The sequence below is a fragment of the Panthera leo genome, chromosome C1 (assembly GCF_018350215.1).
Source record: "Panthera leo isolate Ple1 chromosome C1, P.leo_Ple1_pat1.1, whole genome shotgun sequence".
In the NCBI taxonomy this organism is placed as follows: domain Eukaryota; kingdom Metazoa; phylum Chordata; class Mammalia; order Carnivora; family Felidae; genus Panthera; species Panthera leo.
Genome location: NC_056686.1, coordinates 97,383,894 through 97,408,603, shown reverse-complemented (window position 1 = coordinate 97,408,603; position 24,710 = coordinate 97,383,894). Strand labels below are relative to the sequence as shown.

Below are 24,710 nucleotides of genomic sequence, written 5' to 3'. Positions count from 1 at the left end.
CGTCCAACTTTGGCTCAGATCCTGATCTCACAGCTTCTGAGTTCCAGCCTCGCATTGGGCTCTGTGCTGACAGCTCAGAGCCTGGAGCCTGCTTCAGATTCTGTGTCTCCGCCTCTCTCTGCCCCTCCTGTGCTCATGCTCCGTCTCTCTCCGTCTCTCAATAATAAATAAACATTTAAAAAATTAAAATAAATGAATGAATTTTTAAAAAACAGAGTGCAATAGGCAGGTTTCTTGCATGTTGTGATGTGGAGTGACAAGGAATCTCTCTAAGAGCCTGTGCTGGGTCCTTCTGGAAAGAAGATCGCCTTTCCTCCTTCTCTACCCATGTTATATGGATTTTCTATTAGAACAACATATTACTAAAGATCAGTGTAGATTCAAAATTGAAAAAATGTCAAGGTTTTTACTTTTAAAAAGGATCTTTCTCTGAGTGAAAATCATTAGTAAATTAATATGAAAATTTGGTGTTGAATCTTTAAAAAAAAAAAAAAAAAAGGGGAGGTACCCGGCTGGCTCCGTCAGTGGAGCATGTGACTCTTGATCTTGAGGTTGTAAGCTCAAGCCCCACGTTGGGCATAGAGATTACTTAAAAATAAAATCTTTATTATTTAAAAAAATTTTTTTAATGTTTATTTATTTTTGAGAGAGAGGGAGAGTGCGTGAGCGTGGGAGGGGCAGAGAGAGAGGGAAGCAGAGGATTCGAGGCAGGCTCCGTGCTGTCCGCACTGAGCCCGATGTGGGGCTTGAACTCACAAACTGAAAGATCAAGACCTGAGCCAAAGTGGGACGTTTAACCAAATGAGCCACCCAAGTGTCTGGTGTTAGTTTTAACTTGTGCTTTGTTGGTCTTTTTTCAGCTCGTATTGAAAATTGCTGATATATTTGAGTCTAAGAGAGGGAAAAAGAGGGTAAAGTTACACCCATACACTGGAAAAGACGTACCTCCCTCAAAAGGTAAGAATTGTTGCAGCTGTCCAGAGCTGCCAGCATTTGAGGGGAGAGTCATATAACTTAACATTTATGTAAATTATAATTCTTGGTTTACTTTCCTATCTATCCCACTTAAATATAACTTCTTTAAGATAAGGGATTATTTCTTATTCTTCCTCAAATCCCTGCCAATGAGACTAATTTTCATAGGCAGATTGCGTTATTTTATAATCCTACTTTGATTTATAGTCTCTTTCAGTATAGACTCTTTCAGTTAGACTCTCAGTAGAACCGATAATATTAGGTATATAGAGACCACAGGTATGTGGCACAGAACTGGTAGTCATCTACTAAGTTCAGTAGTAGTTTCATCCTTCAGATGCCTAGATAAAACCTACATTGTCTTTTAAAAAAAAAAATTAATGTTTTTTTATTTTTGAGAGAGACAGAGTGAACAGGGAAAGGGCAGAGAGAGAGGGAGATAAAGAATCCAAAGCAGGCTCCAGGCTCTGAGCTGTCAGCACAGAGCCTGACGCGGGGCTCGGACTCACAAGTGGTGAGATCATGACCTGAGCTGCAGTTGGACATTTAACCAACCGAGCCACCCAGGAGACCCAAACCTTACATTGTCTTAATTAAGAAACTTCGAACATCCGTAGTGAATTATTAGAATTTTCTTAGCCTCATGCAAGATTCTTAACTTGGTTTTCTGACAAAGAACATGCAGAGTTTAGCAGTTTTTGTCAAGCGAGAAACAACAGCCAAGTCATAACCAGAGAAGAATGTTTCCTATTTTTGCCGACGTCCAAAGACAGAAATTTCTTAATTTCCCTTGAAAATCTGTTCTGCATTCCAACAATTACAATCTGAAAATAAAATCCTCCCTGCTCCAATTTGAGCCTCTTTCTTCTTACTCTAAAATCAACTAGTCACCATTTTAGATACAAGTTTCCATATTTTCAAAAGCAGTGATCAAAACATGTTCTAATCTTCTCTGCCACAGAAGAAATCATTTTGGTTATTGCTGCTAATAGGAACCACTTACTGAATGAAGTAATAGATTTTCTACATACTTTATCTCATGTGTAACGTATGACAACACTAGGACGCAGGGACTGTCCTTATTTTACAGAAGAAGAAGCTGAGCCAGTGGAGGAAGTGTCGGTTTGCAGAAAGGAGCATGGTACCATGAAGTCCTACCCTTTTCTGTCACCAACAGTTACTCGCCATTTTTCTCATAAATCTTGATTTTTAGCAGTTTAATGATTTCTCCATGTGTTTTTTTTTTTTTTATCCTCAACAAGGATATTGTCAAAGGCTTTTTATGTGTATATTTCAGAACTAGGTACAGAAGATGAAAACTGGTGCCAGCTATTATTCTGGACCCTTTTAGACTCATTATCATTAATCTTCTAAATAGCCTTTGTGGCAGACATTATTGTCAACTGTTTCTAGATAAGGAAATAAATTGTAAATTGCAAATTATGTAAGATTTCAATACACTGGGGCCAGGACAAATTCTTATGAAACATTACCATTTTCCTAAATTAATAGCAGTCTACTGGCAGCTACATTCTCGATGCTTATGCTGCACTAAGTAGGTTCTTACTGATCTCTTACTTTATTTGTATGTCTTATGCCTTATGGATTAGGAACATTTCAGTAAATTTGGCTCTAAGATAAGTTTTGAAAAGCCAAGTCTTTTTTTCTCTGTATCGTTATTGAAAAAAACTCGACAGAATGAATTGTGAACTTACAACAATCCCTAAATTGTAACTCTTCCCCACAAGTGTGTTTTTCTTTTGCAAGGCTCAAAGAAAATATGCATTTACCCAGCCTCTGTAACCAACTCCTCCTGTGGGCCTGAGGAAGTTGTCTCATGCCTGAGGATCTCTTGGCTCCACAGTTACATTTTCAGATTTTGTTTTCCTCCTTAAGCTTTTGTCTGTAGATCAACAATGACTGGTAGAACCAGATAATTTTATTTACCTACTCTGTCAGTACATGCTAGGTTTTACTGAATCTGTTCCAACCTAAACATTTCTTAACTTTTAGTTATCAGTTGTTACAAAATGATTTATTGCCCTTCTTCAGTTCTGTCATTATAATTTTGTGTGTTGAAGTCACGTGTAAAAAACGGACAACCTATTTCTTTTTTGATCCCTATAGATTCTAAATAGATTTTCCTATGGGCTTGTAAGCAAGCCCCTTAACCATCATTCAGTTTCTTGGAACACGGATCATCAAAACCTACAGATGTGAATAGAGGAAAGCCACCTAAATGAGCTTTTGTAGGGTCTCTTCCAGTTGTATTACTTTTCCTTCCTTTCCCCTTTCATTTCTTTCTTTCCAGACACTTGATAGGCCCCTAAGAAGTGCCTGATGCTAAGGACACAAACAGGACTCAGGAGCTCACGGTGTTTGTTCCTTCATGCTGAGTAATACGCCGTAGCTCCAGTGTGCTTTCTATCATGGTGGTTAATTTGAAGTTTAAAGCCTATAAGATGGTAGCTACACTTGCAGTGAGCACAGCATAATGTATGCACTTGTCAAATAGCTATATTGCACACCTGAAATGTATACAAGAGCATGTGACTATTGGCCATGAGTTCAAGCCCCACATTGAGCATGGAGCCTACTACAAATAAATTAATTTTTAAAAATATTTTAAGTTTATTTATTTATTTTCAGAGAGAGAGAACACAGGCATGTGAGTGGGGGAGGGGCAGAGAGCTAGAGGGAGAGAGGATTCCAAGCAGGTTCTGCACTGACAGCGCCTGATCATGACCCAAGCCAAGATCTAAAGTCGGACACTCAACCAACTGAGCCACCCAGGTGCCCCTAAAAAAGTTTTTTTCTAGTAAAAGAAAAAGGGGGCGCCTGATAGGCTCAATCAGTAGAGCATGCAACTCTTGATCTCAGGGTGGTGAGTTCAAGCCCCATGTTTGGGTATGGAGCCTACTTAAAAAAAAATTCAAACCCCCAAAACCTATACAGTACACAGTATTTAAATAGGTACTTTTTCTGTTACATGTCTTATGAGGAAGCAACATTTTTTAACATTCTCTTATTCCTTATCACAAAATTTAAATGAGCACAGCAAATATTAAAATAATGTAGAATGAGAAAAAAATGAAAACCCAAGGTTTCCCAAACCTCCTACTACTCCCAGAAAATTTTATGCACATGCAAATAGTTTTTTCTACCCAAATAGTTTTTTTTTAAGAGGAGTGAATAATTCAAGTGTGTTGTTTATTTATTTTTTAAATGTTTATTTAATTTTGAGAGAAAGAGAGAGTGCTCGTGGGGGAGGGAGTCACAGAATCCGAAGCAGGCTCCTGGATCCAAGCTGTCAGCACAGAGCCCAGTGCGGGGCTCAAATCCACAAACTGCGAGGTCATGATCTGAGCCAAAGACAGACACTCAACCGACTGAGCCACCCAGGCGCCCCTACCCAAATAGTTTTTTATACCATTCAGACTTTGTATATATTGCTTTAAATAAAAAAAAAAATTAATTAATATATTTCAGAGCTCTTTTAGTATCAACACATAATAGACATTTTGATTGTTTCACACTTTATTCAACCTATGGATATTGAAGTTCTATGTATATATATTTTTTTTTGCTCTTCAAACAATGCTGCATTATATATCTTTTTGTATATAACTTTGTATATTGGTAAGAATACAGCTATAGAATCAGTACCTAGCATTGGACTTAACCAAAAAATATGTACATGTAAAATTTTTATGATTTCTGCCAAATTGCCCCACAGATTATAATAACTGCTTATATTTCTACGGACAGCATTTGAAAATGACTTTTTTGCATAATCTTTACTAATATTGTGTTTTATTAAAGCTTTTTAGTTTTTCCCATGGCACGGTTGAATATTGTAGCTTATTTATTATTTTAATTTACACTTCTTTAATTTTAAATTTGGACAGTTGTCATGCTTATAGAAAGTTATAAATCTTTTTCTATAGATTGCCTATTCCTACCCTTTATTCCTTTTTCTGTTGTGCTATAATTTTTCTAATTCATTTGTAACAGCTATTTGAATGTGAAGAAATGTATCCTTGTGTCTGCAATGTATATTACAGTTATTTTCCCCGTTTATCATTCACCTTTTGAATTTAGTAATTTTTATTAGGGAGAAATTTCCATTTTTATATCATCAAGCTTATATATTTTTCATTTATGACTCCTAGCCTTGTTTTTCTTGCTACAGAAAGTCCTATTTGTGTACTTAGCATCACACACCCCTTAGTAACCTCTGGAAGTGTCTGGAAAGAAAGAAAAGGGAAAGGAAAGCAGGTTACAGAAAGATTTTTCCCTGTCTGTGCACTTTTAAATTATGCTTTAACTTTTCAGACGTAATCTAGGAATTTTTCATTCACTTGTTCACAAAGCTGTGTGTATAAGTGTGTGTGTGTGTGTGTGCGTGTGTATGTGTGTAAATTGGCCGTGTGGCTAGCACTGTGGTGCAAAATACCCCTTGTAAAAGCATAGCTTCTTATAACCAAGGTACTTAAAATCTGGGGAAAATAAGAGCAGTTCAAAGCAGACTGAGTACTGTAAGAATTCGGAGTAAAGGAATGCTGAATTTGGCCTAGAAGTAGCTTAGAAGCACCATAAAGTAGCTCAGATATTTCTCCGTAAATTTGTGTGGTTATCCCTCTGACCCCCACATGTTCCTTTTACTCTGAATTCATGGTTAGTTCTGTGTTGAGGTTTTTATTTAGCCAGGTTGGTGTCTACCTTTGATATCTTGTTTGGGAATATAAGGACAAGGACATGAATGTAGCAATAGAATCTATTCTGAGCCAGACTTCTTAGAATCAGGGATGAGCTGAGGAGGGAGGTGGGGTGTGGGAAGGAGCTAGAGTAGATTAGTTGCCCCTCTGGTCGTGAGCGGCTGTTTTCTTTTGTGACTGCCCTACCCTGTTGTAACCAGGTGGTCTGGAGAACGGCTCAGAGTCTTTATTACCCCTGACTCCAGGGCTCCCGGCCCATGGAGACTTTTACACTGTTCTCATCCCCATGGACTCCCTACTGTCGGACAAGACAAATAGAAACTCTTTCTCTCTTTTCAGGTGAAACCAGTGGGAACGAAAGTGATGCTGAGTATCTGCCAAAGAGTGAGTGAGTCAGTGGGGCTGCTCCCTTTCTCGTGATGATCATGGTCATGGGTGGAGTAGCACCTGCCTTTGGGATTGAGCATGTTTTTCCCACATTCAGCTTTATTTAGTGGGTGATATTTTTATGATAAGACCTGCTGAAATTTGGGGGATTAAGCAGTACACTGTTAGATGTTCGACAGCGTTAAAAACCTCCCGTGGTGGAATGAGGCAAACAGTACGGCTCTTAAGATGGAGTGTTCTTAGGGGAGCAGCGAAACTGCATGTTCAGACATAGGTGCAGGAGTTTCCCAGCAGCCAAAACAGAGTATGTGAATCATCCTCTGAGACAAATACATACCATTAAATATCTAATTTTTCATAATCACTCAAGTGTACTTATTTAACTTTGACATCTCTGATACTGAGATAGGAAATATCGATCTATTTCTCATTCACAGACATTTACTTATATTTCAAATTATTGTGCCGTTTGCTTTCTACTAGCACATAGAATCTGCCATACATTTTTTGACTGTATGTGTTCAGACATATCATGGTCTCTGTATCCTTCACGTAATGGGTTTTCATAGCAAATTATATAGTTCCTGTTTCACTGACTGACATATCGAGGCATGGAGACAGTCAGAGACATGAATTGTCAAAGCTGAGTGTAGGGCAGTTCCGAGCCTGATACTCGGGTCTTATGATTAATAGTCATGTGCTCTCTCCATTGGCCTGATTGCTTCAGGTGTTTGATTCTGTAGCCTTACTAAGGTGAAACTTAAGTCATCATGAGGTTCAGCCTGGATGTGTAAGGATGACAGCTAATGCCGTTGCTGCTGAGAAACAGGACGTAAAATTTTCTTGATTTGAACTGAGCTTTGCCTAGAGCACTAAATGAACTGGATAATTCGGGGGAGCCATTTCGAGATGAATTTTGAAGTGTTCTTAATATTTGATCCGTGGTGTAACTTCTTTTGGGGGCAGAGTGTGTCACATCGCAAAAGAGAAGCAAACAATTAGTCAGAGGCTGCGTCTTTCGATCGTGGCTCAGAATAACACATCATCAAATCTCTGGGCCACTTAGACTATTTCTTCTGCAAGTTCTGCATTTCCTCTACAGGAGACTACCCCACATTGTCCACAGTTTGGAGATAAATGAGAATAAAGGATAAATGCTAACCAGTTTTGAGTGGAATTTCTCATATTTAAGTAGTATGCTTCCATAATTTCATTCTTTTGAGAAATAGTCTATTAATAGGTGTCTTCTTTTGGTTCATTTTTCCCCTCTTGGATTTAACACCATATATTGATGTAAGCATGTGTCCGTTGTGAGTAATATATGCCAAGGAGAGAAGGGTAAAAGGCAGTTTTTTTAATGTGAGGATAGTTTTTATTTTAATTTTATCAAACTCATCCTTTTGTGTACTTAGCCTCTGTAGGACTCTGTTCTTTTATCAGATCTTCCCCCCAGCGTGTACACACACACACACACACACACACACACACACACACACACACACGTGATTTCATGGTCCCAATGATGAGGGAAACAAAGGCAAGAGAAATGCAGCTTAAAGTAAATTTCCTTACAGCCTGCAGCCCACTGATAGACACCTGAAACATGCAGAGCGTGGCCTTCCTCAAGGAATTCATGGCTGCCTTCCTGCCTTAATGTTTATGTTTTATTAAAAACTAAAAGTAGAGGCACCTGGGTGGTTCAGTTGGTTAAGCGTCTGACTCTTGATTTTGGCTGAGGTCATGATCTCACAGTTTGTGAGTTCGAGCCGCACATTGGGCTTCGGGCTGGCAGTGTGGAGCCTGCTTGGGATTCGCTCTCTCCCTCTCTCTCTCTGCTCCCCTTCCCTCAAAATTAATAAATAAACTTTTAAAAAACTTAAAAAAAAAAACCTAAAAGCAACCTTATCTTGACAATAGTTACATCTTCAGGGTCCTGGAAGACCCTGCCTTCAGCATCCGGAAATTCCTTAGAAACTCACTTCATCTCTATCCCCCCTCCCTCCACACACTCAAAAGTATATAATCAGTCTCTCCTCACAACCCTAGTGCAGCTCTTTCTGCCCACGGGTCCTGTGCCCATGCTATAATAAAACCTCATTTTTGCACCAAAAACGTCTCAAGAATTCTTTCTTAGTCGTTTACTCACGAACCCCGCTTCATAATTTCATCACCAGCCAGTGGCATCTGTTGTCAGGCCAATGCTTTTACCTGACGTTTTCCACGTATCCTGGTGTTACGCCGCGGAAGCTGGGAGAGCACAGAATATGTGTTGGGACGCACCTAGAGTATCGGTTGGGACACCGCGGGCTCCTGGGTGCTTGTGAGACTCTGTACTTGTTCCCCAAGTATGTCATAGCCCTCGCAGGGCTGTGTGGCAGACGTCGGTTAGTCAGCACTCCGTCAGCCATGACTGGGTGAAGATTAGTCCATATGGGTCATGACCTCTGGGTGCTGGAGGGAAGACGGGGCTACAAAGGAAAAACAGTGCTCCCTGATTTCATTGCAGACCGCCACAAGCGCTTAGCCCAGCTCCAGCAGTCTTCCAAGAGGAATCCTCACTACCAGACCTTAGAGAGGGATCTTATTGAATTACAGGAGCAGCAGCTCTTTGAACTTTTTGTGGTGGTGTCCCTCCAGAAGAAGCCATCGGAAATAAGCTACATTCCCCAGGTCATACAGCAGTTCCCTGGCAAGGTAGGTGCAGGGAGACCAAGAGGCATCCAGGAGTGTTCTCGTGTCTCTGTGTTTTATCTCCGCTCTTCTTTCTATTGTGATCTCAAGCAGCTTTTACTAACACTGTACCTTTTGTAGGATCTGGTAAGTGACTCTGGTGACGTCTCACGTCTGGCCTGAGCTGCAAACAAGGGCAAAAACTTATTATCCAAATTGTTTATTTATTTATTTTTTTTTTTGCTCTGCTGTTTACTAAGTGCCCTTTAGCAAGTTGCAAAACCTCAGTTTTTTCATTCTTTTTTTTTTTTAATGTTTGTTTATTTTTGACAGAGAGACAGAGCATGAGTGGGGGAGGGGCAGAGAGAGAGGGAGACACAGAATCTGAAGCAGGGTCCAGGTTCTGAGCTGTCAGCACAGAGTCCGACGCAGGGCTCGAACTCACAGACCGTGAGATCATGACCTGAGCTGAAGTCGGACGCTCAACCGACTGAGCCACCCGGGCGCCCCTCAGTTTTCTCATTCGTGATGAGGGGAACAATAAATATGACAGAACAGGATAGCAGTTTAGAGCATGGACTCTAAGCCAACTCTCTGCACCTGCCACTAATTAGCACTGTGACTTTGAGCAGTTACTTAACTGCTCTGTGCCTTGGTTTCTTCGTTTGTAAAATGGAGGTAATCATAGTAATGTCTATCCCGTTGAGTTGCAGTGAGGATTAAATGAGCTGTATAAGGCACTTAGAATAGTGTCTAGCATATAGTCAGCACTATAGAATGTTATCCATTATTAGTGAGGGTTTAATAAGATAATGTATTTAAAGTGCTTAACACAGTCCCTGGCACATAGTAAGCACTTCATAAATGGTAGCTATTATTAACAAATATTATTTGATTTTCTGTCTTATGCCTGAGAGGGCATAACATTAAAAAGCAAACAGGAACCCCACACTGTAGATTGAGAGAGAAACCACAGAAGAAAACAAAAAGTTTTATAGTTTATTTTGTATTTAATTTTTCCTGCTTTTTGAACAACGGGTCCACAGTTTCATCTTGCAGCTGTGCTCTGCAAATTATGTAATGAGCCTTGGTAAGGTGTGATCCCTTTAAACAGGGAATCTCCTCACTCTCCATCTTAATACTTGGACCATGTCTCTTATTTAAGTTATCTGCTCAGCTGCTTTAGGACTTGAGATTTAAACCCCCACTTACGTGTTTCACCAAAAAAAGCTACTGGAGCACAACTGTACTGGAATGGAATCTAAGAGACATTTCCTGCATAAGTTCTCATTAGAAAAAAAAAAAAAAAGTGCTAGGGCACCTGGGTGCCTCAGTTGGTTAAGCGTTTAACTTTGGCTCAGGTCATGATCTCGTGATTTGTGGGTTTGAGCCTCGCATTGGGCTCTGCACTGGCAGTGCGGAACCTGCTTGGGATTCCCTCTCTCCCTCTCTTTCTCCACCCCTCCTCCGCTTGCTCTCTCTCTTTCTCTCTCTCTCTCTCAGAAAAAAATAACCTTAAAAAAAAGTGCTCAACAACACTCCTACTGTAAACAAAACTGTTTAATTTCTTATAAAATTCTTCAGTGTAGCCTGAGAGCCACAGTGTCACAACACTGAACCATGAAAGTCTAAAATGATGTAATGCAGATAGTCTTGAAGAGTTCAATTTCCCATAAAGAGAAGCTTAATTTTTTTTTCCGATTTTTCAGTCTTACCTTTGCAGAAATCTCGAGGTTGCAACAAAGCCTGAATTAACGGGCTCAGAGCCAGATAAGGACCCAGCTAAGTCTGGCAGGGATTCAGGGATGTTTCTAAGCAAATTACTTAGCATCCTTGTGCATTAGGCTCCCATAAGTTAAGGAGGGAGAGAGCTGACCAAGTCTCTCTTGATTGTGTTGTGGAAAACCGTAAATGAAGACGATTCCGAGTCATTTAACAACGTAAAAATAATAGAAGATTAGACAACTGAACTTTTGTTAGAATGCTTTTCCGTTTCTGAAGAGCTAAATGAATGTCTAGGTGATTCAGAATGGCTGCATGTTTTGTTTCAGAAATTAAATTAAAGGATTAATTTGTATTAGTTACATGAGGGTGCTATGGCTATAATAGACTTATTTTCTGCTTGTTTCCATACTAATTTTTAAATGTCTTTTGGTTTAACTAAATTTAGATTGTTCTTTTAAGTATGATACCAGACTTGCACACAAAGCCCTTCCACGCTAAAATTTTACAGGAAGTTGCAAACTAGTAATTAGTTAGCAAAGATTATATGCTAAAGGAAATGATTATATATGGGATAGATTCTAAAAATAGTATCTTTTCTTTTTTTTTCTTTTCTTTTTTTTTTTAATTTTTTAACGTTTATTTATTTTTGAGACAGAGAGAGACAGAGCATGAATGGGGGGAGGGTCAGAGAGAGAGGGAGACACAGAATCGGGAGCAGGCTCCAGGCTCCGAGCTGTCAGCACAGAGCCCGATGCGGGGCTCGAACTCACGAACCGTGAAATCATGACCTGAGCCGAAGTCGGACACTTAACTGACTGAGCCACCCAGGCGCCCCAAAATAGTATCTTTTCTAAATAACATTCAAAACACCTTTGACTATTGATCAGAGAGTATCTGGCACTAACTGGGCTTTTGCTATCAGTGTGCTATAGAATAGGTTTTTATTTTATGTCCCATGATTTATTAAAATATTGGGTTTCCACTAGTATGTGAATCCTGAATTACGATTCCACCTCTAGACTAGAAACTATTTTCAGCCACTCCTCTTACATCAGATTATAGGATCTCCACAAGTAACTATTTCTATGTCAAAACAGGATTCTTTATTCTTAGTAACCGTGTTCTCAGTGTATCTTCAGTGATTACTGGCCTTGGCCTTCCTGTCGTGTGAAACAACACAACACTGTGCTGAGATGACTACTTAGGCTTATCAGAGACGTCTTTTCCCATGACTAGGCTGTTTTGTATATATAGTCTCTGCTTACGTAGAATATTAGTCACCTATAAATGTTCCGTTTTTCAGGGTGATCATGGCTTTAAGCAGTCCAAAGACACTGAAGAGAGGCTCAAAGTTATCCCCAAGTTTTGTTTTCCTGACTCAAAAGACTGGGTGCCAACCTCAGAACTCAAGAGGTAAATGGGTTCCTTAATCTGATTTCTCATTTTTGGAACTGCAAAAATAGAATCAGAATGTTTGAGAAATGGGTAGAGCCAGCAGTTAAAGCTATGTGGACACTGTAGCAGGTCAAGGATGCAGTGGGAGGAAAGGAAGAAACAGAATTAGAACATTTCCTATGTGAGTTCAAAAAAGAAAAACATGGAATAGTTTCAGTGTCAAAGGGAAAACGAGTTTGAGAAGCTCTGCAGTTGGCCAGTTCTGCGGGGGGAAAAGTTCCGTTTTATGTACAATCAGAAATGCCACCAAGTGGACAGAAAAGGAAAAAGGACTTGGGCTTAGGGACCCTACTTAGGAGGTAAAACAGCGGTGTCTGCACCTTGTTCCTCCTTCAAGTTGACGGAAGCCACAGCCCAGATTGTACGTTCCCCTGCGGAACTTGTACAAAGGGAGGATCCAGATTGGGAGGTGTGAGCATATTGAGAAGGGAAGATAAGGAATTTCTTCCTGGTATCTCAAGGGAACTGTGTTCAATTAATAAACAGTTATCCTCCCTGAATCCTGCTTGTAAGTAGATAACTGCTCAGTTCAGAACTGTAATTATTGACCGTGCTATTTAGGCGGAAAAGCGTGATTCTGGAACCGTGTCACATACAGATAACCTGCTGGAGGAGAGCCTCGGCTGTTGCCTAAGTAGCTGCTCTGCCTTTCTGCCTCACGTTGCCTCCAGTCTGAGCTGCTGTCTCGCCTAACCAGTTTGGCCTGATGGCCACTCTCCTCTCTGAACCATCAATCCTGATGGTCTTAAGCTGTCAGGTGCACTGGTAACTGCACAAGCAGCTTCTTTCATAATGGCCTGGCCGCTCCATAGCTGGCTTTTCTGCCCAATGAGTTATATGGGTTTTTTTTTTTTTTCTGGAACATTTGGGAAATACAGAGGAATAAATAAAAAGCGGAAGTTATAAGTCACTGGCATTCTGGCACTCAGAGATAATAACTATGTTGGCATATTCCCTTTCAATCTTTGTTTTTGGCCATATATAGATGTATGTATTCACTGCTCAAATTTGGATTTCTTTGATTTTTAATGAATTTCTTTCTTGGTCTTCTTTTTATAAACTATACAGATGAATTTCTTTCTTGGTCTTCTTTTTATAAACTATGCAGATCTTTTTTTAATGTTTTTTTGAGAGAGAGAGAGAGCACTCAAGAGTGGGGGTGGGTAGAGAAAGAGGGGGAAAGAGGATCTGAAGCGGGCTCTATGCTGACAGCAGAGAGCCCGATGTGGGGCTCGAACTCACGAACTGTGAGATCACGACCTGATCTGAGGTCAGAGGCTTAACTGAGTGACCCAGGTGCCCCGCTCTGCAAATCTTTTGCTTATGTTTCCGGTGAGGAGCTGATAATTTTCCTAGCAACTTTTATAGTTAAGGATATAACCCTTTGCCAGTCACTGTTCCATAGGACCTCTCGGAACTAAATAGAAGAATTTGGAAGGGAAAAATACCTTTCCTAAATGTTAGACTCTATCAGATATTCACTAAAAGGAAAATAGGCTTGATTAATAGCTAGACTGGGTAAATAAGAAAGTAAAAGGCAGTGGCATCAGAAGGTCATTCTGTACTTTCTCTCTCACACATACAGTGTCAGGCAAGATATTCTCAGGCCTGGACATTCTTCCTCAGGAGGAGGGTGGCTTGCAATAAATGTGGTATTAATGCCTCCTCTTACATCACAAAATGACTGCTGTTGGACACTAATTTTAAATTGTTTGTTCTGGGGCGCCGGGGTGGCTAAGTTGGCTAAGCGTCTGACTTCAGCTCAGGTCGTGATCTCACAGTTTGTGAGTTCGAGCCCCACGTCGGGCTCTGCACTGTGTGGAGCCTGCTTGGGATTCTCTCTCTCCCCCCTACTCTAAACAAACAAACTTAAAAAAATAGTTTGTTCCATGAAGAATGTAATAATTAGTTGTTTAGATCTCACCTATCGACTATTTTTTTTCAGTGAAACATTCTCCTTTGTCTTAACTGGTGAAGATGGGAGCCGCTGGTTTGGTTACTGTAAGAAGCTCTTGGTAAGTACCAGGCTTGTTCTACAGGCAGGGCTGGGCAATAGAGTCCGTAGTAGAGTCCAGGGACACCTGGCGGGCTCAGTTGGAAGAGTGTGCAGCTCTCGATCTGGAAGTCGTGAATTCGAGCCCCATGCTGGGTGTAGAGATTACTAAAAAAAAAAAAAAAAAGAAACAAACAAAAAAAGAAACAATAGAATCAGACTAGGAACTTCAGAAACTCTATTTCTAGATGAGTTTGAGGGCTGCATAATCACCCATGTATTAAAGAAGCTGCATTAGCTTTAACTAGTAAGAGCGAGGTTGGAGTTAGCAACGAGTGTCCCAGAATAAGAAGGGTGTGGACTTCTTCTATTACTTGTGTGTTTGTAATAGATGAAGAAACCAATGACAGAGTGGTTAAATATCAGCCTGGGTCTATTCAAGGGATGGCGTGAATTAAGCCATTCGCGGGAGCTCTGAGTTACTTGCTTCTTGTTTAGATGCTGCCACTAAACCTGGAATAAATCATGCTATCATTTTTTTTAGCATTTTCCCATCTAGCCTTGGTTCCTACTCTGTACTAAAGAGTACCAAGAGAGTATTCATAGTTCAAATTAACAAAGACTTGTGCCGCGTCATTTTTGCTTTGATGTGTTTTGTTTTAGCCAGAAGGCAAAGGGAAGCGACTCCCTGAGGTGTACTGCATGGTTAGCCGCCTGGGCTGCTTCAACCTTTTTTCCAAGGTGAGTGCAGAATGAGCCCTGGGAAAGGTGCTGTGCTTCCTGGGCTCCGAGTACGTTTTGTTTCTGATGATTTCACTGGGCTATGTCTTGTGACACGGACTCCAGCATACTACTTTAGGAAGGGTTCTCAGTAGTAGATTAGAGCCACAAGTTTGAAGGTTTACGTTCGTCTAGACTAGACTATGTTTACATTTGTCTAGTTTACCGGAGTCACTATGTTGTTGCGTCATCTCATTTTGATTTGCCAAACCTCCCAGCTTCAAGGCGAACTTAGCCCGAAGCTTACCTTGCCTCATGAGTCTTTCCCAGACCCCAAACTGCAAGATATCACGGTCGGTGTCCCCTTCTCTGCCCCTACCGTAGGGAGGTGGAAAGGAGCTCCTCTTCTAAAAATAAGTGGATTGATTTGAGTAACTTTTCTTGGAGATATAAAGATACCCCCAAGAGATACGAGGCCTTTAATGAACTTTTTTTTGTTGCGGAAGCTTATCTGTCTTAAAATCTGTTGGTGTAATTTTCAAGCTTGTGCACCAAGTTTGGTAGTTCCTTATGTGTTTGAACTGAGTCCCTAATAAAGTAACATACGTTGCACGTGCAGATTCTGGATGAAGTGGAGAAGAGAAGGGAAATGTCTCCAGCCCTGGTTTACCCATTCATGCGAAGTGTCATGGAAGCTCCCTTCCCAGCTCCTGGACGCACCATCACAGTTAAGAGCTACCTCCCTGGGGCTGGCGATGGGGTAAGTTAGCTCATGTTGAAAAGGCTTGATAGCCACCAAAAAGCAGGCCTTACACTAATAGGCAGAATTTCCAGAAGCCTCAGGGCATAGATTTCCCTTTTCCATAAACTGTGCAGAATGTGTTTTAGTACCAAAAATCACTGGTGAAATGGCCAGTTGTGAGACATTGTGAGTTAGTCCAGTTGTGAGATAGTCGAGCCGTCTAGGAGCTAGAGGTTTTCTGCCTTTTGTAGACTGAGCCCTGTTTGTAACAATAGCAGTGTGATAAATGATGATTATACATGCTATTGTCTGGTAAAATAAAAGGTTTTACCAGAAACTTACAGCGTGAAAAGAAGTTATTAGGGGGCACTGGCTGGTCCAGTCAATAGAGCATGTGACTCTTGAACTCAAGGTTATGATTTTGAGCCCCATGTTGGGTATAGAGATTATTTAAAAAAAATAAAATCCTTAAAAAAATAATTAGGCGTTAGGTCTTGGGAGTAGCTGTAGACAGCTTCACAAACTCTGTAGCAAAACCTTTTTCCTGAATTTCCCCTGTAAAAGAATGACAGGATCCATTAATGGTGTCATTATAGATTGTTTTCCAACCTGAACTCCCCTGATTCGAATTCTTTCATTTCAGTCTATTGAACTCTGCCGACCACTGGATTCCCGACTAGAACATGTTGACTTTGAATGTCTCTTTAAGTGCCTGAGTGTGTGCAATCTCATCCGGGTCTGTGCCTCCCTCCTTTTGGAACGGAGGGTAATCTTTGTTGCCAACAGCCTAAGGTGAGAAATTTGTAAAATATGTCACTTCCTACTGGTATTTCACTTGTTTTCGCTATTTTAAAATTTGGGCATTTACAAAAACTGGAGGATCTCAGTTACCTAATGCCATAGTGACGTGGAGAATTCCAAATGGTCAGTAATCCAGAGCTATTTGGCATTAGGCTATAGCCGTCACTTTGGGATTGCAGTGAATTTATCTTTCTAAATGTGTTTTACTTAAACCGTTGTTAAAGGTTCATACTGCTGGAATGAATAAGTCATGGGATAAAAGGTACACCATAGGGAATATCGTCCATGATACTGTAATGCTAAGGTTGACAGGTGGTCACAACACTTGTGAGCATAGTATAATGTGGAGAGACTTGGAGTCACTATGTTTACACCTGAAACCAATGTCACGTTGGTGACACCTGAAACTAAGGTAACATCAGTATGGCGTGTCAACTATACTCAAACAAGAAATTAGTTGGCATTCCTTTATCTAAGTACACATTAACTTTGAGCAATATAAATTGTGGGGAAAAGCTGGTTAAGACTAAAACTTTTCTGTGAATTAAGTTAAAAATGTAAACAAAATGTCAAAACTTAATGAGTCCTCACAGAATCGCTCATCTGTGATCACTAACCGGTGTCAGGTAATTCTGTAACATCCCATCTGAACCATTCTCCTCCACCTGTTGAGTGCGTCACACCGTTTCTGCTTCCTTCTCTGGCCAGCACCCTGTCAAAATGTGGCCATGCTGTGGTTGCCACACTGTATCCGTTCACCTGGCAGCATACCTACATCCCGGTCCTACCAGCATCTATGATCGACATCGTGTGCTCACCCACTCCGTTCCTTATTGGAATCCTGTCTTGCTCCTTACCGCAGCTCCAGGACCTCCCCATTGAAGAGGTGAGATGGGAGAAATCGTACCTGTGGAAAAGACAGGGCACTGACAAATGAAAACAGATTGCCTTTAAGAGTGTTGGAGTCGTCATTCGTATTAAAAGGCAATATTCATATACTATGCCGTCCTATTTTTTGTATCTTTTTATTAAAGTGAGAAAAATTCCATAGTGCACATGAATCCAAAGTTGTGGTGGTGCCATGGGCTCGTTCTTGTGTTATTCCGAAGGGCAGGTCTTTTTGTTTGTTTTAAGTCAAACACAAGAACTACTCTGGGTTAACTTAAAAAGTTGTTTTAAGGGGCGCCTGGGTGGTTCAGTCGGTTGAGCGTCCGGCTTCGGCTCAGGTCATAATCTCACGGTTGGTGAGTTCGAGCCCCGCGGCGGGCCCTGTGCTGACAGCTCAGAGCCTGGAGCCTGCTGTGGATTCTGTGTCTCTCTCTCTCTGCCCCTCCCCTGCTCGTGCTCTTCCCTATCTCTCGAAAGTAAATAAACATTTTAAAAAAATAAAAAAAATTGTTTTAAATATAACACACATATAGAGAAGTGTGGTCAAAACAAAATGAATTATCACAAAGTGAATGCTTACGTAAGCCACATTGGAATGGAATGGAAACATCACAGCGGTGGAGACAATGCCACCGACACCTTGAAAAGTCTCCATCAGGCCACCTTCTGTCACTGTTCCCTTCCCACCCCCATGAAAGGTAACCACTGTCTTGACCGTTATGGTGTTCATTTACCTGTTTTTCTTTATAGTTTTACATCCTACCCATTTATTCCTAAACAGTATAGTTCAGCTTTGTCTGGTTTTAAGCTTGTTATAAATGGACTCATGTGCAGTGTATAGACATATATTTTATCTGACTTCTTTTTTTTGTAGCCAAATATATTACTTTTTATTATAATTACTTCTTTTTTTTTACTTTTTTATTTTTTTTAAATTTACATCCAAATTAGTTAGCATATAGTGAAGCAATGATTTCAGGAGTAGATTCCTTAGTGCCCCTTACCCATTTAGCCCATTCCCCCTCCCACAACGCCTCCAGTAACCCTCAGTTTGTTCTCCTTATTTATGAGTCTCTTCTGTTTTGTCCCCCTCCCTGTTTTTATATTATTTTTGTTTCCCTTCCCTTATGTTCATCTGTTTTGTCTCTTAAAGTCTTCATATGAGTGAAGTCATGTGATTTTTGTCTTTCTCTGAGTGACTAATATCACTTAGCATAGTACCCTCCAGTTCCATCCACGTAGTTACAAATGGCAAGATTTAATTCTTTTTGATTGCCAAGTAATACTCCCAAGTAATATTTCTTTATCCATTCATCCATTGATGGACATCTGGGCTCTTTCCATACTTTGGCTATTGTTGATAGTGCTGCTATAAACATGGGGGTGCATGTGTCCCTTCAAAACAGCACAACTGTATCCCTTGGATAAATACCTAGTAGTGCAATTGCTGAGTCATAGGGTAGTTCTATTTTTAGTTCTTTGAGGAACCTCCGTGCTGTTTTCCAGAGTGGCTTCACCAGCTTGTATTCCCACCAACAATGCAAAAGAGATCCTCTTTCTTCACATCCTCGCCAGCATCTGTTGTTGCCTGAGTTGTTAATGTTAGCCATTCTGACAAGTGTGAGGTGGTATCTCATGGTGGTTTTGATTTGTATTTCCCTGATGATGAGTGATGTTGAGCATTTTTTCATGTGTCGGTTGGCCATCTGGATGTCTTGTTATCTGGCTTCTTTTGATTAACCTTGTGTCTGTAGGATTCATCCCTGTGGATGAGTTTAACAGCTGTTCCATCATTCTAATTGTGCATATTATTCCATTGTGTGAATACCCATCCTACAGTTGATGGACTTTTGAGTTGTTTCCAGTTTAGGGCTACTACAAATAATGCTGCTATAAATATTCATGTGCATGACCTTCGGTCCATATGTGCATGCAATTCTAGGGTATATACTTGGAAATGGAATTGCTGGGTCATGGATAAGCATATCTTCAACTTAAGTAAATAAGATCAAACTGTTTTCCAAAGTAGCTGTGCCAAGTTAAACCCCCTCCACCAATGTATGAGAGTTCCTGTTGTTCCATATCCTCCTGACACTTCTTATCATCAGTTTGTATGATGTAGCCTATCTGGTGAATGTGGAGTGGTATTCTCGTTGAGGTTTAATTTGCATTCCTTGATTACTGTTGGGGGTGTGCATCTTTACTGGCCATGTGAATATCATCTGTTATAAAATTCGTTGTCTATCTTTCTACTGGATTGTTTACCCTCACTGATTTGTAAGAGGTATTTTTATATTCTGGGTATCAGCCTCTTTGTGGCATGCCTTTTTATTCTCTAAAGTGATGTTTTTAATGCACAAAAGTTCTTAATTTTAATATAGTCATAATTATTGGTCTTTTCCTTTTATGGTTAGTGTGCAGTGCTATCTCCTCTTCCTTCCCTTCCCTTCCCTTCCTCCCTTCCCTTCCCTTCCCTTCCCTTCCCTTCCCTTCCCTTCCCTTCCCTCCTCTCCTCTCCTCCTCTCCTCTCCTCTCCTCTCCTCTCCTCTCCTCTCCTCTCCTCTCCTCTCCTCTCCTCTCCTCTCCCCTTCCCCCCCTCCCCTCCCCTCATCTCATCTGTACTGACAACAGCATCTGACGGGGGGGCTGGAACCCATAAGAGCTGTGAGATCATGACCTGAGCCAAAGTCGGAGGCTTAACTGACTGAACCACCCAGGTGGTTCCCTTTGCCTTTAGTTTTTAATTTTTTTGTATATGATAGGAGGTAAGGATCTTTTTTTTTTTAATATGGACAGTGAACTATACTAGTACTAGTATATTAGGAAGTATATTGAAGTCCTCAAAAAATTTAAAATAGAACTACCATGTGATCCAACAATCCCACTTCCAGGCATATATCCAATAAAAATTAAATCACTCTCTTGAAAAGATACGTGCACCCTCATGTTGAAGAGGAAAACCACTGTTTTCCATAGTGGTTGTACCAATTTGCATTCATATCAACAGTACACAAGGGTTCCTTTTTCTCCAGCATTTATCTTTTGTCTTTTTGATAATAGCCTTTCTAACAGAGATGAGGTGATGTCTCAATGTGGTTTTGAGTTGCATTTCCTTAATGATCAGTGATGCTGAGCACCTTTTTATGGGCCTCTTGGCCAGTTTGCATGTCTTTGGGAAAAATGTCTATTCAGTTCCTCTGCTCATTTGTTTTTTTAAAGTAACCTCTACACCCAACATGGGGCTCAAACTCACGACCCCAGGATCAAGAGTCACATGCTGGACCATCTGAGCCAGCCACATGACCCTCTTCTGCTCATTTTTAATAGGATTATTTGGTGTTTGTTTTAGTTTTTGGTCATTGTTGGGTTTTGTTTTGTTTTGTTTTTTGCTGTTGAGTTGTATGAATTCTTTATGTATTTTGGATATTAACCTTTTATCAGATATATAATTTGCAAATATTTTCTCCCACTTCGTAAGTTTCCTTTTCATTTTATTGATGGTTTCCTTTGCTGTGCAGCTTTTAGTTTAATATGCCTCTACTCGTTTATTTCTCGCTTTTGTTACCTTTGCTTTTGGTGTCAAATCCAAAAAATTCATTGACCAAACCATTGTCAAGATGCTTACCCTTTATGGTTTCAGGTCTTAATGTTCAAGTCTTTACTCCAATTTGAGTTGATATTTTTTTAAGTTTATTTGTTTTGGGTTGGGGGAGGGGGTGCAGAGAGAGAGGGAAAGAGAATCTCAAGCAGGCTCTGTACTGTCAGCGCAGAACCCAGCATGGGGCTTGAACTCATAAACTGTGAGAGCATGACCTGAGTCAAAATCAAGAGTCAGACACTTAACCACTGAGCCACCCAGGCACCGCATTTTGAGTTGATTTTTATGTATAATATAAGATAGAGTCCAGTTTCTGTTTTTTGCATGTGGCTGTTTTTCCCGACACCATTTATTGAAGAGACTGTCATTTCCCCATTACATATTCTTGCTTCCTTTTACTGTAAACTGACTATGCATGAGTTTATTTCTGGACTCTGTTCTGTTCCATTGATCTATGTGCGTTTTTATGCCAGTACCATACTGTTTTGATTACTGTAACTTTGTGACCTGGTTTGAAATCAGGACGTGTGATGCCTCCAGCTTTGTTATTTCTCAAGATTGCTTTGGCTATTCAGGGAACTTGGAGTCCCATAGGAGCTTTAGGATTGTTTGTTCTATTTCTATGATGAATGCCACTGGAATTTTGACAGGGATTGCATTGAATCTGTGCATTGCTTGGGGTAGTATGAACATTTTAATACTATTTATTCTTCTCATCTACGAGCACAGAATATCTTTCCACATACTTGTGTTCTTCAGTTTCTTTCATCAATTCTTACCGTTTTCAGTGTACAGATCTTTCACTTCCTTGGCTAAATTTATTCCTAATTATTCTTTTTGATGCAGTTGAAAATGGGATTGGTGGTGTTCTTAATTTCTTTTTCAAATAGTCCATTGTTAGTGTATAGAAACACAGCTGATTTTTGTACTAACCTTTTTTTTTTAACTTTTAACTGTGGAAAATTTCAAACATAGTAAAAGTAAACAAAAGGTTAAAATAACTCCAATTACCCTACTTCAGCACTTACCAACTCATGGGGCCATCTTTACCCTTACCCACTCCTCTCTCCCATAATATTTCGAAGCATATCCTGATATAATTTCGCTGTTAAATATTACAAAATAAATCTCTATAACACAAGGACATTTTAAACATAATCACAATACCATTATCACACCTAAAAAATTTAATAACAATTCTTTTAATATTAATACAATCCAGTGTTCATCTCTCCATTTCATAAATGTTTAATAGTTTGTTTGCATCACTCCCAAATAAAGTCCACTATTGCATTTGCTCAGTATGGTTTGTCACTTTTAATGTATAGATGTGCCTGCCATCATTCTTTTTTAAATGTTTATTTATTTTTGAGAGAGGGTATGCGTACATGCATGACCAGAGAAGGGGCAGAGAGAGAGGGAGAGAGAGAATCCCAAGCAGGTTCTGCATTGTCAGCACAGAGCCCTACACGGGGCTCAATCCCATGAACTTCAAGATCATGACCCAGGCCAAAGTCAAGAGTCAGACGCTTAACTGTCTAAGCCATCTAGGCACCCGAGATGAGTTAACTTTTAAATGGGCTACAACTTGGGGCGCCTGGGTGGCTCAGTCGATTGAGCATCTGACTTCAGCTCAGGTCATGATCTCACCACTTGTGGGTTCGAGCCCTGCGTCTGGCTCTGTGCTGACAGCTCAGAGCCTGGAGCCTGCTTCGTATTCTGTGTCCCGTTCTCTCTCTGCCCCTCCCTCACTCATGGTCTGACTCTCTCTCTCTTTCTCTCTCTCTCTCAAAAATAAATAAAACATTAAAAAAATTTAAATGGGCTACAACTTGAACTTAATTTTGTTTAAAACTATTTCCATTGCTTGAAAGAATCAAACACTCTTCCTGATCTAGCAGTGCCTAATGTATGTCTCTGTGAATGTCTCTGGTTTAACTTACCTAGCTCCTTTATCCCATAGGTGCTGATAGTTGATCTCTGTGCAGACAAGTTCTTACAGGAGGTAAGTAACAAATGAGGTGATTACATAATATTTGGGGATAATTGGACAGAAAATATGTGAAAGTACTTAGAGAAGATGACTCAGGCAAGACTTTTAGTTCCTACACATACTGACACTGTGGCCAATCATACAAGATTGACCTGAAAAATTGGGTTAGGTTTATAGCTGTCTCTCCCAAAGAAGGAAGGAGGAAAAGATTAAATGTCATTCTCAAAAGAGGTAACCCTCCTTTGACATCCAGATGGGCTGATGTATAAGGATCTAATTTCATTGAATGTAACAAGCATCCAACATTGATTATGTCTAGATACTCTGTTAAAACCTAAAGGTAAGACGCAGTTTGAGCCTCTCAGACCTTATGATCTAACAATGAGAAGGAGGAGTGGACATATGTATAAAGTTTTAGAAATGGTGTAATAGTACAGTACAGTAGGGGCAAAAAAAACCACAGTGGTCATTTATTCTGGGTCTTGAAAGTGGAAGGGAGAGTTAGCAAAGCCTGCTTAGGACAACACTCTGTAGCCTGTATATAAGTGTGTGAGCACTCAGCACAGGGTAAAAAAGGAGACTTGTCTCTTTTCAAAGCGTTTGAAACACTGTTTATTTGTGGATTATCTTTGTAATACAGTGTAAGACTTGTAGATGAGAGATATTTGATGGAAAGGTACCAGAAAATGTCGTAAATATATATATGTATTTAAAGACAGTTATGTATACCATAAACATCCTGAATTCTGCTGAATGTAGGGAAAGAAGGTTCAGACTGAGTCTTTAGCCAAAATCTATACAAAGTCACCGGTGAAATTTTGGGGATTTAACTGGTATATGTTTGAGATTTTCTCTCTCAAAGGTCCTGAAAAATCTCAATTTCGTCCCTTAAGGTATCTGATGAGGGTGAAATTCTACCTCCTAAACTCCAAGCTGCCTTGATGCAGATTTTGGAAGAACGAAATGAAATCTTGGCTCAGGAGCAGAATTTTTCACAAGGTATGAGATAAATGGTCTGAAGCCTCAAAGTCAAGGCGGTAAATACTTACTGAATGCCCAGCACCCTACTAAAGGATGTACCAAAGTATCAGATTGCCTGTGATCTGGAAAGCTTATAATCAGCTTCCTTGCTGACCCTCAGATGTACTGGTCCCCTTCGGTTTCAGTACTCTTACACTTGCTCTGTTCCATTCATAGAATGCTGTTCTCTAGATAATACACATGGCTCAAGCTCTTGTTTCCCCACAGGTCCATGCTCAGATGTCACTTTCTCAGTGAGGCCTTTCCTGACTGTCCTTTTTATTTATTTTTAATGTTTTATTTATTTTTGAGAGACAGCGTGCAGGCAGGGGAGGAGAGGGAGAGAGGGAGGGAGACAGAGGATCCGCAGTGCACTCTGTGCTCAAAACAAGCCGATGTGAGGCTAGAACTCACGAACCCCTGAGCCAAAGCCGGAAGGTCAACCGACTGAGCCACCTAGGCGCCCCCTGACTGTCCTTTTAAAAACTGTACCCACTCCTTCAAGGCTCCCTATCCTTCTCCCTGACCTTAGTTTTCCCCAGGGCTTTTATCACCATCTGATGTACTAGAAATGTAAGGTCCATGAGAGCAGCAACAGTCTGTTTTGCTTTATCTCCAGTACGTTTTTTTGTTTTTAACGTTTATTTTTGAGACAGAGAGAGACAGAGCATGAATGGGGGAGGGTCAGAGAGAGAGGGAGACACAGAATCGGAAGCAGGCTCCAGGCTCTGAGCCATCAGCCCAGAGCCCGACGCGGGGCTCGAACTCACAGACCGCGAGATCATGACCTGAGTTGAAGTCAGACGCTTAACCGACTGAGCCACCCAGGCGCCCCTATCTCCAGTACGTTAAACAATAGTCAGTAAGTAGGTACTCGATAAATATTTGTTGAATAAATGGGCGAACAATATTTACTGAGTGGCTTACTGTGTCCCAGGCATTGTGCTCCGCACTTAGCATACATCTTATTCCATCCTTGTAATGTCCTTATGAAGCAGGTATCATTATTTCATCCCCATTTTACA

At 40.4% G+C, this 24,710-nt stretch overlaps 1 protein-coding gene across 3 annotated transcripts in view; it reads left to right on the top strand.

Moving 5' to 3' along the window:
• The window catches only part of DENND2C (DENN domain containing 2C), an 89,534-nt gene that overhangs the window by 57,153 nt on the left and 7,671 nt on the right, over positions 1-24,710 (top strand). For all 3 annotated transcript variants that reach the window (XM_042953531.1, XM_042953529.1, XM_042953530.1), the window contains exons 6-16: positions 861-957; positions 6,033-6,077; positions 8,587-8,774; positions 11,779-11,888; positions 13,876-13,945; positions 14,587-14,664; positions 15,263-15,403; positions 16,029-16,177; positions 16,895-17,072; positions 22,636-22,677; positions 23,559-23,664. In XM_042953531.1, the coding sequence (XP_042809465.1) occupies positions 861-957; positions 6,033-6,077; positions 8,587-8,774; positions 11,779-11,888; positions 13,876-13,945; positions 14,587-14,664; positions 15,263-15,403; positions 16,029-16,177; positions 16,895-17,072; positions 22,636-22,677; positions 23,559-23,664 (1,204 nt within the window). The remainder of the gene's footprint in view (positions 1-860; positions 958-6,032; positions 6,078-8,586; positions 8,775-11,778; positions 11,889-13,875; positions 13,946-14,586; positions 14,665-15,262; positions 15,404-16,028; positions 16,178-16,894; positions 17,073-22,635; positions 22,678-23,558; positions 23,665-24,710) is intronic.